Raw genomic sequence first — 13,651 nt, 5'->3', positions numbered from 1 at the left:
CATCTCATTCACCTGAAGGCATATTTTCCAATCACAGAATCATCTTCACGGCTCATCTCTGGATACTCTACAAACATTTAAATCAGCCTAGCATTGGTTTCTCAGGAACCAGTCAAGCCCCTGCCACTTTATCACACAAAAATTCTATATTATCATAATGTCACAGTATCTATGGTGGTAATGACTGGCAAGAAAACAAAGATGTGAGAATCATAGAATGGCTTGGGTTGGAAGGGACCTTAAAGATCATCCACTTCAAACCACCCTGTCATGAGCAGGGACACTTCCCACTAGAAGTTGCTCAGAGCCCTGCCCAACCTGGTCTTGAACTCTTCCAGCTTCCCTGGGCATCCTGTTCTAGTGCCTCACAGCCTTCACAGTAAAGAATTTCTTCCCATGTATGGTATTGGTAAACCTAAGTGCGACATGCACAGGATGCTATATGGACAAAGGTTCCCAAAACCTGGCAAACAAAAAAAGTGTAACAGCTGATCTGGTTTAACTAATATTTTTTTTAAAAATTAATTTAGTAGAACAGTAGAGATAAAGCAAGTTTTGTTTGGGGTTTTTTGGTTTTTTTTTTGTTTGGTTTTTTTTTTTTCTTTGACAATAAATCTAACCATCTGAGTTAAGTATTTTGTCTATCCTTAAGCTTTAACTAGTCTGGAACAAACTAATTTTTCGGGTCAAGAATAAGAGGCATCAAAATTTTATCACAAAGCATTATCATTTTAACAAGCCATAAAACATAAAACCAAGGTGCAAGGATAAGAGTATTCAGCCTCACTACAATGAATAATGACAACACATATCCCAACAGTCAAAACAATGAAACCCACATATTCTAAATTTGCTGTTTAAAATCCTGTTGTGGTCAGAAATGAGAGATGCTTGCCCCAAAACCAAGAGGACTACAAGACAAACAGGGACAACCCATAACCAGTTGTGGCTTTGTTTTGAATTTTGGGGCTTTGTAATTGACTGCTTAGTCTTCTCGAAAGATGTATACAGCAACATGAAATCAAAATGCCACACAGCTAAGAGCAACATCTCCTGCAGCTAATGAACACCTGTAATGTGCAGGTGTTTCATAAACTCCCATTAAAGTAGCAGGAAATTTGCTAATCCCAATTTGCTGTTCAAAGGCCAGATGTATTTTAACTAGCCCTCCCGTTATTCTGACCAGCATTCTAGTCTTCTCAGAACTCCTACCATTCAGTCATTAATTCCATATTGTCTTTGTGCCTATGTACAACAATTACATGATATACGTGTTACAAGACAAGGATAATAATGGAATTACTATGAAGTTCAGGACACGTGACAATTTACCATCAAGTCTCAGGATTTTCAAGTCCAAAGAGATTACCTTGCTCAAATTATATTTGATTTATCTTCTCCATTGATTATGATTACTTGTGGGGACAGTACAAATGCTCTGCTTCAAGGAATAATAAAAATATAATCCTCACTGAAGCTTACACATGATTTGCAAGATACAAGCCCTCGAGGCATGAAGCATTCTTCTGGTTGCCAAATCTTTTCCAAACATGAAGCATTCTTCTGGTTGCCAAATCTTTTCCAAACATCACAAATGCAAGATGCATTCCCAGTGCAGTGATACCTGCTTTTTCTTAAATATTGTAAGTTTTGGAGTAAACAGATGAAAGCAAACAAAACCCCCAACCCTACCACACAATGTAATTTTATAAACTAGCTGCAAGCTTTATGATCCAGTCTATGTCTCTGTATTTCTAAAGCAATAAAGGTACTGCACAAAACACACTTAACAAATCTTTTCTTCTACTTTTATTCAAAGTTTTGTGGGTTTTGCCAAAACTGTTTCTCAGAGCTCAGACTGCTCAGCTCTGACTGGACATGTCATTACTTCACACAAAAGCGCTGGGGTTTGGCACTATGAAAACAGTTGTAAGGGTATCAGTAAGCAGTAACACAAACACAGGATTTATGCACATTCAATGTTGCAATAACAGATTAGTCTATTGGCCCACCCAGAGTTTCATAAAGCTGAAGGGGATGATCACTGGGTATGATGATCTTCTCCATAGACAGATATTGTTACTGGATTCCCTCAGTTTAAACATAAGTACATTGAAAAATCTGAAAGATTTTTAACATCAGTTAAAAAATAAGTCTGCAAGGTCTTTCTGCTATAGAGTCAAGTGTTACGTATTCAGCATACAAGGGACAATAAATTCAGCACTGATACATGTTTAATGTGCTAACACACCGGAAGGATAATGATGCCTAACTAATAGCAAATGTAAGCAACTTACACAGCTGCTCTTGTAACATAGTTATTTAGTTATTTGGGGTCATAGATGAACGTTTAGAGAGTTTTAAATGCAGTGCTTGAGCATGTATGAAAACCAGCAACAGCAAGTGAAATCGACCTAAGACTAATATCAGAAAGCTACTGGAGGAAATTTGCAAGAAGCTGCACAGAAAGCTCTCTGATAAACTACTTGTTTTTGCTGTTAGCACTATCACAAAGATGCTCCTCATCACTTCTGTTTTACAGAAGGATGAATGAGATGAGAATTTTGTTTTGATTAAGAACTACAAAAGGAGTTACTGAAATGCATTAGCTCTTCAAAGTTCAGAGGCAGAAGTAAATTTACAGTTGTGAGATACATTAGGTTTTCTGTTAGCTTAACACAAATACATCAGTCAAAGCCTCCAAGGAAAAACAAAACACTAAAACATTTAGAACTTAATTCCTCAACTTCCTTTTAACACCAGAAAAAAAGACAAATCAGGGGTGAGAAACCAAACACACACAAATACTAATTTTGAAATGTGGATTTTCAAAATATGAACTGAATGACAAAAAAGTTCTTAATCCAAAAATGATGAAAAGAATGCTCAGTGTCTGAATGTTTCATTCACCAAGTACACAGTAGCAAAACCATCAGTTTGGAAGCTACATAATATCCATGTCCAAGCGACTGCTACAACTAAGTCTTTTCACTTCTACAGTTGTGTTACCTTCCATGGTAACACAACGGCCCCCAAGCTTCTCTAAAGGTTTTTGCAATAAAGTTTCTCAGTCTTTGTAAAAAAATCAGGGATCACTGAAATGGAGAGGGGACACAACAGAAAACACACTGACCTAATCATGAAAGCATTTTGGGGTACTCTGTGAGTATTTCTATTGGGCACATCTGTTCCTGGTAAACCACTAAATATTAAACTGTAGAAAATATGATCATGAAATCTCCTATTTACAGCCCAGCTAGTCAATTTAACTACTAACTACTTTCTTTTTTTCTTTATGCTACCTCAAACCATTTAAGAACAAGGTGTTACAATGATATTCTAAGAATAGAAGGTCATAAAATCACATCAGAGAGATTTGCTGGCTCAACAGAAAAAGTGAAAGACATTTCTTCCAGCAACATTCTAGGAACACTTCGAAAGCAATAAAACAATTTTTTCTTATTGGTCATAATTGGGAGAAGGATTCAAGGAGATAATATCTGTAAGCAGATAAAAAAAGAAAATCGAAGAACACCACAGTCAAGCATGTAAACTAAGCACAACATGTACAAGAGCTGGGAGAACACACGTTTTAGAGATAGCAGAAATACATAAGAGGAATAGGAAAATATGATGGAAACAAACCAAACAGTCAAGAGTTCATGATTATGCTGAAATAGAAAGTGAAACTAGGGATGTGGTGGTTTGACCCTGTCTGAAGGCCAGGTACCCACCAGAGCTTCACTATCACTCCCCTCTCAGCTGGACAGGGTAGAGAAAATAGAAGAAAATCAGAGTTAATCAGAATCACAGAATCACTAGGTTGAAAGAGACCTTCAAGATCATTGAGTCCAACCCATGCCCTAACACCTCAACTAAACCATGGCATGGAGTGCCACATCCAATCTTTTTCTAAACACATCCAGGGGTGGTGACTCCACCCCTCCCCAGGCAGACCATTCCAGTACTTTATCACCCTTCCTGGAAAAAAAACTCTTCCCTAATATCCAACCTCTATTCCCCTTGGCTCAGCTTGAGACTGTGTCCTCTCATTCTGTCAGTTGCTGCCTGTAGAAAGAGACCAACCCCACCTGACTACAGCCAACTTTCAGGGAGTTGTAGAGAGTGATAAGGACAGGGAGAAGTCACAAACTGATTACTGTCAAAACAGACGTGACTTGGGGAAATTATTTGAATTTATTACCAATCAAAATCTGAGTTGTATAATGAGAAGTAAAACAAACCTGAAAAGCACCTTTCTGAAAAAACCACCCTCCTTCCCAGGCTTAACTTCACTCCTGATTCTCTACCTTCTCCCTGCCAGTGGCAATGAGACACAGGGATAGGGATTACAGTCAATTGATAACACGTTGTTTCTGATACTGCCTCTTCCTTAGGAGGAGCTTTCCCCTGCTCCAGCATCAGGTTGCTCCCACAGGAGACAGTCCTCCATGAAATTCTCCAGCCTGAGTCCTCCTCAGAGACTGCAGTTCTTCACAAACTGATCCAGTGTGGGATCCTTCCTACCGGGAGCCTGCTCCAGCACAGGCTTCACATAGGGTCACAGTTTTCTTACAGCATTAGCCTGCTCTGGTGTGAGGTTCCTCCACTGGCTGCAGATGGATCTCTGTAGGCCTTTGGACCTCCATAGGCATCAGGGGCACAGGTACCTCACCATGATCTTTCCCACTGGCTGCAGGGGAATCTCTGCTCCAGTGCTTGGAGCACCTCTTCACCTTCCTTCCCTGACCTCCATGTATGCAGAGTGGTTTGTCTAACCTATTATCACTCCTCTCTTCTCTGAGTGCAATTAATTTTGTACCATTTTTTTCCTCTTCTTAAATATATTATTGTAGAATCATAGAATGGCCTGGTTTGGAAAGGGACATTAAAGATCATTCACTTCATACGACTCTGTCATGAACAGGGACATCTTCCAGTAGATTGGGTTGTTTAGTGCCCCACCCAATTTGGCTTTAAACATTCCCAGGGATGGGGCATCCACAGCTTCTCTGGGCAACCTGTTCCAGCATCTCACCATCCTCAGAGTAAAGATTTTTTTGTCTGACATTTCTAATCTAAACCTCCACTCTGCCAGTTTGAAACCATTCTGCCCCATCCTCTCACTACATGCCCTTGTAAAAAGTTTCTTTCCATCTTTCTTATAGGCTCTTTTTAGATACTGGAAGGACACAACTGGGTCACCCTTTCCCAGGGTGAACAATTCCAATTCTCCTAGCCTTTCCCCTCACAGGAGAGGTGCTCCATCCCTCTAATCAGCTTGGTGGCCCTGCTCTAGATTTGATCCAATAGGTCATTGTCCTTTTTGTGCTGGGGACCCCAGAAGTGGAAGTTGTACTCAAGTTAAGGTCTCATAAGAGTGGAATAGAGGGACAGACTCACCTGCCTCAAACTGCTGGCCATGCTGCTTTTGATGGTGTGATTGTTACCACAGAGATTTTACTACCACCACTGATGGGCTCATCCTTGGCCAGCAACGGGCACATCTTGGAATGGGCTGGCATTGGCTCTGTTGGACATAGGGAAAGCTTCCAGCATAGCCCCCCTAGTACCAAAACCCTGCCGTGCAAACACAATACGAGGGAAGAAACCCATGGTACAAGCCGACACAATGCCAGAGAGAGAGTGAACACTGCAGGACAGGAGTTAAGGATCAAACCACTGAAATTATCCAAGTACCTAAAGAAAGAAGTTGAGTTGCAGGCACATAAGCAAAACAAAACCAAGAGCAATTGAAGCCCACAAGTGTGTCACTATCTTGCATCAAATGCAAGCCAAACGGAGGTAGCTTATTCTCCATCACCTTCCATTAGAGAAAGGTAATCTAGCTCATACTTATCTTGAGATCCAAGCACACACAAAGGGAGTTAATACAAACCACTGTAACACTCTATTCATCTCTAGGCTTGCCTTGCAGCTACCTATTGCTTTGCCTACAAGCTAGGGTGCAGTACTCAAAACCCCATCAAGGGCTAACACCTAAGCATTGACAAGCCTGAATTTCAGAGCTGCCTTCATTTACATCCTTAAAATTCCACAAGACTTTGAAGTTCATACACTGAGAAGCACTTGAGTTTGACAACACTGAGCACAGTTGTACCCACTTGTCAGCATACAAGATCCAGTAACTGTATTCAGCATCTACATCCTCCTAAATGAGGTGTCAGTCAGACAATCCCACTCAGAGTTCCTTATGAAGTGCAGTGGTAGCTCCGACTTGGTTTCCAAATACAGCTTGAGAAAGCGAAGCCTTGTCATTCACTAGTCAGAGAAGTCCTATCTTATGGAACAGATCTGTCCTTAAAATCACTCTGTCACAACTTCTGTGCACTGGGAACACTCCACCTATGTCAACACTCTTTAAAAGCCAAAGCTGTCATTCTTTTAATGGTCAATTCTTTTTAGATAAATGAACTCTCATTTAGCTGCAGCTTTTTAGGCCATTCAGGCATTCATTCAACCCCACTTGCCTCACCTCAAAAAACTACACTACACACAACAGCCTCTTCTCCTCCCCTAGCCTTGCATCCTAGCATAATCTTCCTCTCAAAGTCCTCTCCATATCTGAAGTCTTTTCACTCATTCATCTTTTATCTAAATGCTCTCCTAATCCATCTGAACCAAGTAACTCCAAAAACTTGTCTGAGGACTGGCAGAGGAAAATGTGGAGTCTTGCCTCACCCACTCCTAACGACTCCTGATGTACAAGACCTTAAAAGGAACTACATACTATGTTCCCTAAGCTTCCTCTACTACCTGTTCTTATGCAGCCTTTGACACTCTTCTCTGGTTGCACAGGAGAGTATAGCATAGCTGCCTTGAATACAACCTCTTCTGGTTGTTCATATGCATAACCACAGCCCTGTGGCTGCATGCCTCTTCACCCTGAGCACAGCAGAAAAGCAAGGTGACAACCACAAACACTTCTAGTCAAGATATTCCTACTAGAGACAGCTAGCTATGAACAAAATTCAGCCACTATCCTTGATCAACCTACATAACCAGTGCAGTCTCTAGGATGACTGCATCTGCTTCACAGCAAGGATATTTCAACTTCTCAAGAATTCTTCACCTCTGGTTGCAGTATGGAGCTCCAGGACCAGATACTGATTTACATCTCATGATGCCTCAGCTGAGGAACAGGATTTGCTGAGAACTCCACAACAGCAATTTATCACGTGCCAGATTTTAAACATCTAGTCATCTGGCCTTCTGCAGTAGGTACTAAGGTCATGCAATCAGCTTGGTTAAATTCTGTATACACCTGTTTCCTGATCTTTTTCCCATGGATTCTCCTTTAAGAGTATTCCTAACAACTTATTTAATTCAAAGATTTCAAGACATGCTTCCTACACAGTTTTAGAATTAATTTTCAAACATTCAGTTATGTTCTTGTTATTTTGTCTACACATTTCCTTTTCCTTCTAGAATATGCTGATGAGTGTTCAAACAAGCTTGTATCACATTCTTGCTGGTACTCTTTGAAGGTTTTTTTTCTGTTTCATTTCTTTGCTGGAGCTGAGATTTGCATATCATCCCTACAACTTCTCCTCCTTCATTTTAGAAAAAGGAAGTCTTCCACTCTTCTCATCAATAGAGTTCATCTGGCTTGATGCTACTCCCTCAAGACCAAGGTCTTGAAGCTTGGTGACCCAAGATCCCTAAGTAGACATTTCCCCCTCACTAATGTACTTTTCTGAATGATGTTTCCATTTCCAAAAATGCTTGGTATCTGTTTAGTTATGATTATGTCTTTTGAATTGTACAATCTGATAAAATCTGATGATGAAATGGGGGTAGAATTTCCCTAAAACACCCAGCTAATTGCCTTCAATACCAAGCATTATTTTTTTTCTTCACTAATAAATTCCCTCCCTTCAGTAACTGGCAATTAAATGTCAAATGAATCAACTAAACTGGGATGTTCCTATTGCTCAGTTTAGTTGACAGCATTTTAATATGATTTAGGCATTAACATTCTTTACTTTCACAATCAATTTCTCCAAGTGCTGCTTCTGTCACAGTTTTTTTGGTTTTTTGCCACAAGACAAACCAGCCCAGTTAGACAGTTTCTCCATTTCTGGTGTGTTTCTCCCTGCCTAATACTTGTCTTTTACCCATTCATGGCCACAGACTGAAAAAACTGTTCCCTTGAGAAGAAAATTGTATCTGCAAGATAAGTATTGTGCCAGATCACCAACTCTGATGCTTAGCCAGCCCTCCAAAAATTTAGGAACACCTTCTGTTTTGTTTCTGTGAAACAGACTTCATGAACCTTAATCTCACCCTTTGTTCTCTTTCCCCATCATCACCCTCTGAAGCACTTTCACTGGGATTCTACTTGCCTCCAGCTTCAGCACAAATCCTCACCTACAAGGGACTACTTGCACTCAGAGTGTTGTATTAAGCACCCCAGTGAACCTTTCTCAAGCATAAACACTCAGAATCCTTTGGTCATACTTGGCTTCTCCATGGGGGAAGGTACAAGGGAAGAAGAAATGTGTTTTGTTCTGCTTCTGTTCCCTGGACTGAAAAAGAAAATTAACCTGAACTTCCTGGGCATTTTTAAATTAGTCCCAAGATTTGGCAAAAGCACTTATGGCAATTGGTTTTCTCAAGGAAGCTGCTCCACTGGTTCACTTTTCAGGCAAGCAGCTGTAAGTTTCCCATCTTCTCCATCCTCACTGCCTTATACTTCTGACCCAACTTGCCCCTGAACAAGATGCTACATGGAACACTACCCTACCACTAAAGTGAAAGTTTGCATCTCTCTCCTTTCCTACTGATGGAAAAAGTCTGTAATCTTATTAATTGCAACAGCTGTAAATAGTTGCTGTTCCACATGGCCTGGGATGGCCCTGCCTCCTTTAAACTCTTGAGCTCCAGGAACAACCATTCTCACCCAAAGTCAGTAAAGCCTTCTTCTCCTTAGCTCAGTACATTCAAATTAACTAGGTCCTCCAAATAAATCTTTTTGTACAGTGTTTCACAAATTTACTTTTCAAGCCACAGTCTCTTATTCCCCCTCTACAACTGACAATGGTCTCTTCACCCACATTTTGAGATTTCCACACTTTTCTTTCCTGGATTGTGTCCTGCATTATTCATCTTAATAGTTCCCCTGGACTCAGCCTGGAACCTCCCTTTAAGTCACTTGCTCAGTCATCTAATCATACCCTTAATCCTTCCTGGCAAATCCAACCCCAACCAGCTACTCAAGCTGAGAGAAAGAAGGAAGCCCTGCCCTAGCACTTACATGGAACTGGTCCCATGCCCTTACAGAAATAAGGGCATGGGATTCCTAGATCATATTTCCTGATAGTAACTGTTCCTCTGACCACCTATTTTTTTTTTCTCTGGATGACCGCTAAGAAGATGTTTTTGACCTTTCTATCTCTTCTTGAAGTTTATGACTTCTTAAATTATGTCCTTTAGCCTCCTAGGTGAATACATGGTTACAATGGATTTTGAGCTTTCATGACAGGGGTAGTTTTCATGAAAAGTAGTCAAGGGAGGAGATAAAAAAAGTAGTTTTACAACAAATGAACAAGCAAAAGCATTAAGCTAATGCTGAAAATGTATTGGATAATATATATGGGGGAAAAGTCACAGAACACTGCTATTATTCCCACATGCAAGACTTAAAAAGCCAAAACCACAAACAAATCAGCTTTAGACAGCATGCTTAATGCTAAAAGAAATTGTAATATCAGCTCAAAATCCATTTAGGCCCATCATATACTTGGACTTTTGGGGATTTTTGGTCTCAGAAAAGGTCAGTTGCTTTTTAAATAGCACAAAGCAGGGGAGGAAAATGATCAAATCTTAAATGTGCAAAAATAAAACAGCACAAGACTCAGTGGGATGTTCTGGCACAGTTCTATACAAGTCTCTTCAGAGGAGTCCAAGGCAGCAGGAGAAAACACCTGCTGGCAAGACAATCTTGCTGAATACAGAGAACAGGGCTAAAGACTCACAGGTGTTCAATAAAAATTGGAAGTGGGAAGTGGAGAGAATAAGTGTAGGAGTAGTAGTGGGAATCAAATTTCTTCACATTTTGTTGTGTAATTTTGCTGTGTAGTAGTGTTTCAGTATGATTTATTGTGTAATGCTATTGCATAGCATCATTTGTTGAGCAACTTTGCTGCGTGGTATAGTTTTTTATTTAATGATATTGAACATTAGGCAATGGTCTTGCATGCCATAATTTGTGTTTTCTGTTGAGCAACATCACCGTCATAGCTCTTAACACAAAGGTGAATTGCATGAATTCATAACAGTGCTGAATTCACAATTATAACATATCATAGAATGGTTTGGGTTCGCAGGGACCTAAAAGATCACCTACTTCAAACTACCATGCCACGGCCAGAGACCACTTCCTCCTTCCACTAGAATTTCAGAGCCCCATCCAACCTGGCCTTGAACAATTCCAGGGATGGGGAATCCACAAGTTCTCTGGGCAACCTGTTCCTATGCCTCACCACCCTTGCAGGAGATAATTTTTTCCTAGTATCTAATCTAAACCTACTCTCTGTCAGTCTGAAGCCATTACCTTGTCCTATCACTACCTGTCCCTGTAAAAGGTCCCTCTCCTGCTCTCTTGTCACACCCTCTTTAGGTACTGGAAGGATGCTGTATGTTTACTCAGAGATGGCAAACGGAGACAATTATTTTTGACTGAACAAAGAAACATGCAGAAAAGCACCAAACTGAGCAGGTATTTTTGCAGAACTTAGGGCATTAAAAATTATTTCACTGGACAGCCACACAGCACTGCCTCATGACTAACATTTTCTTATCCTGAGCTATCTTGTAACTACAATGTTACATATTACATGTTTCACCTATCCCTAACTGACTGTAAAAACTACAGGAGAATCTCGTTTCGCATACTACCGGGTTAAAATAAATAAGAACTCTTGAGTGTTTTTCATGTTACTTAGGCTCTACCCAAAAGTAGCCTTGCAGGGACCTGCTGACATCCAAAATCTGAACAAGAAAGTCTCCACAAAATAGGATTGATTACTTCATCACAATGGAATCCTGCTTTAACAGCAGCTACCGTAACAGCAGCTACCAAACTTAAAGCAAAAATTAAAAATTTTCCATTAGTAAATTAGTAAGACACTAATTTCAGGGGCAATAACAACGTCATCCTACTACTCCTTAACATCCTTCAAAGGAGCGGAAGAAAAAAGTTTGCTCTATGTGTAGTATCACTGTCAGTTACTTATCATTACATTCTTTACATTTACTTGCTTTTTCTTCTTCTTCCCCGTCCCGTCCCCCCCCCCCCCCCCCCATCATCTTTGCTTACAATAGACACGGTCTATTGACAGACTTAAATAAACATTTTTGAAGTTCAGGAAATATATCATAACTTGAAGGGGTTTTTTTTCAAATAAATCAAGTAATCTATAAGGTTATCAACTTTGTACCTACACCTATTTTTATACCCATCTGAAAATGCTACTGATTGACTAGAATAGCATCTCTTTCATGTATTACCTGGCAGCCTATGAACAATTGTATATTGCAAGAGTCAGAGAAAGGGAGCAAACACTGGTAGATTACAATACAGTGCTGCTGCAAGCATTTTTATTTGCTCTCATATTCTAGCAGTTTTTAAAAACAGAAGAGAAAAATATGCATGCAGGCTCAATTTTTAAAATGTTGCAAAACACAGAAGTTGTGGAAAGGCAAATTGTGTAAAAAAACGGAGCTCCTTCCATCTATAACATAAGATTAATTTATTATCTGACAGATGGCAGAAGGGAGGGGGGCGGAAAAGCAAAGACTGCTGATGCAGTGAGCTTCCCGTCTGTAATGAAGGCCCCACACTCCCAGTTATCACACTGCCGTGAAATACATCCACAGTTGCATGCACTCCAGTTTTGCTCTACGTGTTTTAAAATAGCTAAACCTCATCACTGTGTGGACAACGAAAAAATAAAGGAAACATCCAGAGGAGTAAATGATCCTTCTGTCAGCTGTCCGTGGCTACTCACAATAGCAACTGTGAAAGCTGCGACTCCTCTCATTTGACACACGAGACAGAACCATTCACGCTGACTAATAACACTTCCAGAGCTACCGGTCACTGCAGCGATACCACCTCATATGCTGTCCCAGCACTGAAAGCTGCTTTTGCACATTTCTCCATATTCCAAGACATTTACTCTTCCTGCAGCACCTGCCACATTGCAGTCCTGGAGTGCCAATACAGGAGTGGAGCATATTGGAAACGGAAAACGGCAGAACTGACCCAAACACATTTAATATAAAATGAAAAGCTGCCGCACTGGCGGTAACAACCATTTCCTCATCTCTCTTGCTGAACTCCACGCGATGCCGACGCGGGGCTCCCACCTGCCACAGAAGCCAAGGACCGCCTGAGCTCCGGCACGACTTACCGGAGGGCCTCGCTTACCTCCGACATCAGATCCCCATAGGACCACCCCAAGGCACGCCGCGGCGGCAGAGAGCCGGAGAAACCACGGCCCCGGGAAGCGGATTTCGCTACATCCACCCGCGGGCGTCCGGGGGACGCGCTCACCTTGCCGCGGATCGATGCCCCGCACACCCCGGGCCGCTACACGGGATTACGGCAGATAAACAAACACGGCACCGAGCGCACCCGGAGGGGCGAGGAGGGCAGGCGGGAGCGGGGGGGTCTGGCCCCGCCGCGGCCCCATCCTGGGGAGCCGGAGCGCGCTCCGCGTCTCCCGGGAGACGGAGCCATTTTGAGCCGCTGCGCATCAGTGGCAGAAGGCGGGGGGCGCCGGGCACGGCGATGGCGGGGCCGCGGCCGCCCTGGCGCGTTACCTCGGATGCTCCAGGTCCAGCGGTAGAACTCGAGGGTATCGTTCACCACGCTGGACACCAGGCCCATGGCGCTGGGGGGCTCGGCGGCGGCGGCACCCATGGTGAGCAGCAGCAGCAGCGGCGGAGCCGGCAGACCTGTCTCGGCGCGTGCGTCCGTGCCTCTGCGCCGGGGCTGCTGCTGCTGCTGCCCCTTCTACAGCCGGGGATGTGATTTAAATCTCTATCTCTCCGTATCTTCCCTCCAGACTCCGCCTCGCTCCCGTCACCGGCTCCCGTGCCCCGCGGGCAGGGTGGAGGGCGCGGAGGCGGGGGGCGGCGCGGCGGCGGCCGCGGCTCCGCAGCTCGGTGCTCCCGGCTCGGTGCGCAGCGCCCGGTGCGGTGCGGGGCGGGGGCGTCACGTGGCCGCCGTCCCGCTGCCCGCCGGCGGCGCCCGCGGAGCGCGGCCCCACGGACCGGCCCGGCCGCGCAGGCGCCCGCGGCCCCGGCCGGGACAGCTGCGGGCGGCGCGGGGACCCCGCTCCTCCTCCCTCGGAGGGCGCGCGGGGTGGCGAGGAGGCGCTTGCTATCTCGATCTGACTTTCTATGTTCAAATAGGATTTATTTATTTATTTATCTATCTATCTATCGATTTATTTATTTATTTATTTTTACCAGAGGGGGGGGGGGGCGGGGGGGGGGGGCGAGAATGAATATTTCAGCCAACTCCTCTTTAATTTCTTTCTTTTCTCTTTGTAGAAGTTTGGATTTTTCCTCTCCCGTCCCCTCCTGCTATCCCTTGACAGGCATGCCTAGGGTCCGACGT

At 43.0% G+C, this 13,651-nt stretch overlaps 1 protein-coding gene across 1 annotated transcript in view; it reads right to left on the bottom strand.

Moving 5' to 3' along the window:
• The window catches only part of ELOVL4 (ELOVL fatty acid elongase 4), a 37,677-nt gene extending 24,634 nt beyond the window's left edge, over positions 1 to 13,043 (bottom strand). Inside the window, exon 1 of the mRNA XM_066179638.1 lies at positions 12,850 to 13,043. Coding sequence (XP_066035735.1) covers positions 12,850 to 12,949 — 100 coding nt within the window. The 5' untranslated portion in view covers positions 12,950 to 13,043. The remainder of the gene's footprint in view (positions 1 to 12,849) is intronic.
• Positions 13,044 to 13,651: the final 608 nt, after the last annotated feature.

The sequence above is a fragment of the Chamaea fasciata genome, unplaced genomic scaffold (genome assembly GCF_029207755.1).
Source record: "Chamaea fasciata isolate MVZ Bird 193981 ecotype frontalis unplaced genomic scaffold, bChaFas1.0.hap1 SCAF_3, whole genome shotgun sequence".
Taxonomy (NCBI): domain Eukaryota; kingdom Metazoa; phylum Chordata; class Aves; order Passeriformes; family Sylviidae; genus Chamaea; species Chamaea fasciata.
This window is presented reverse-complemented; position numbering and strand designations above follow the sequence as displayed.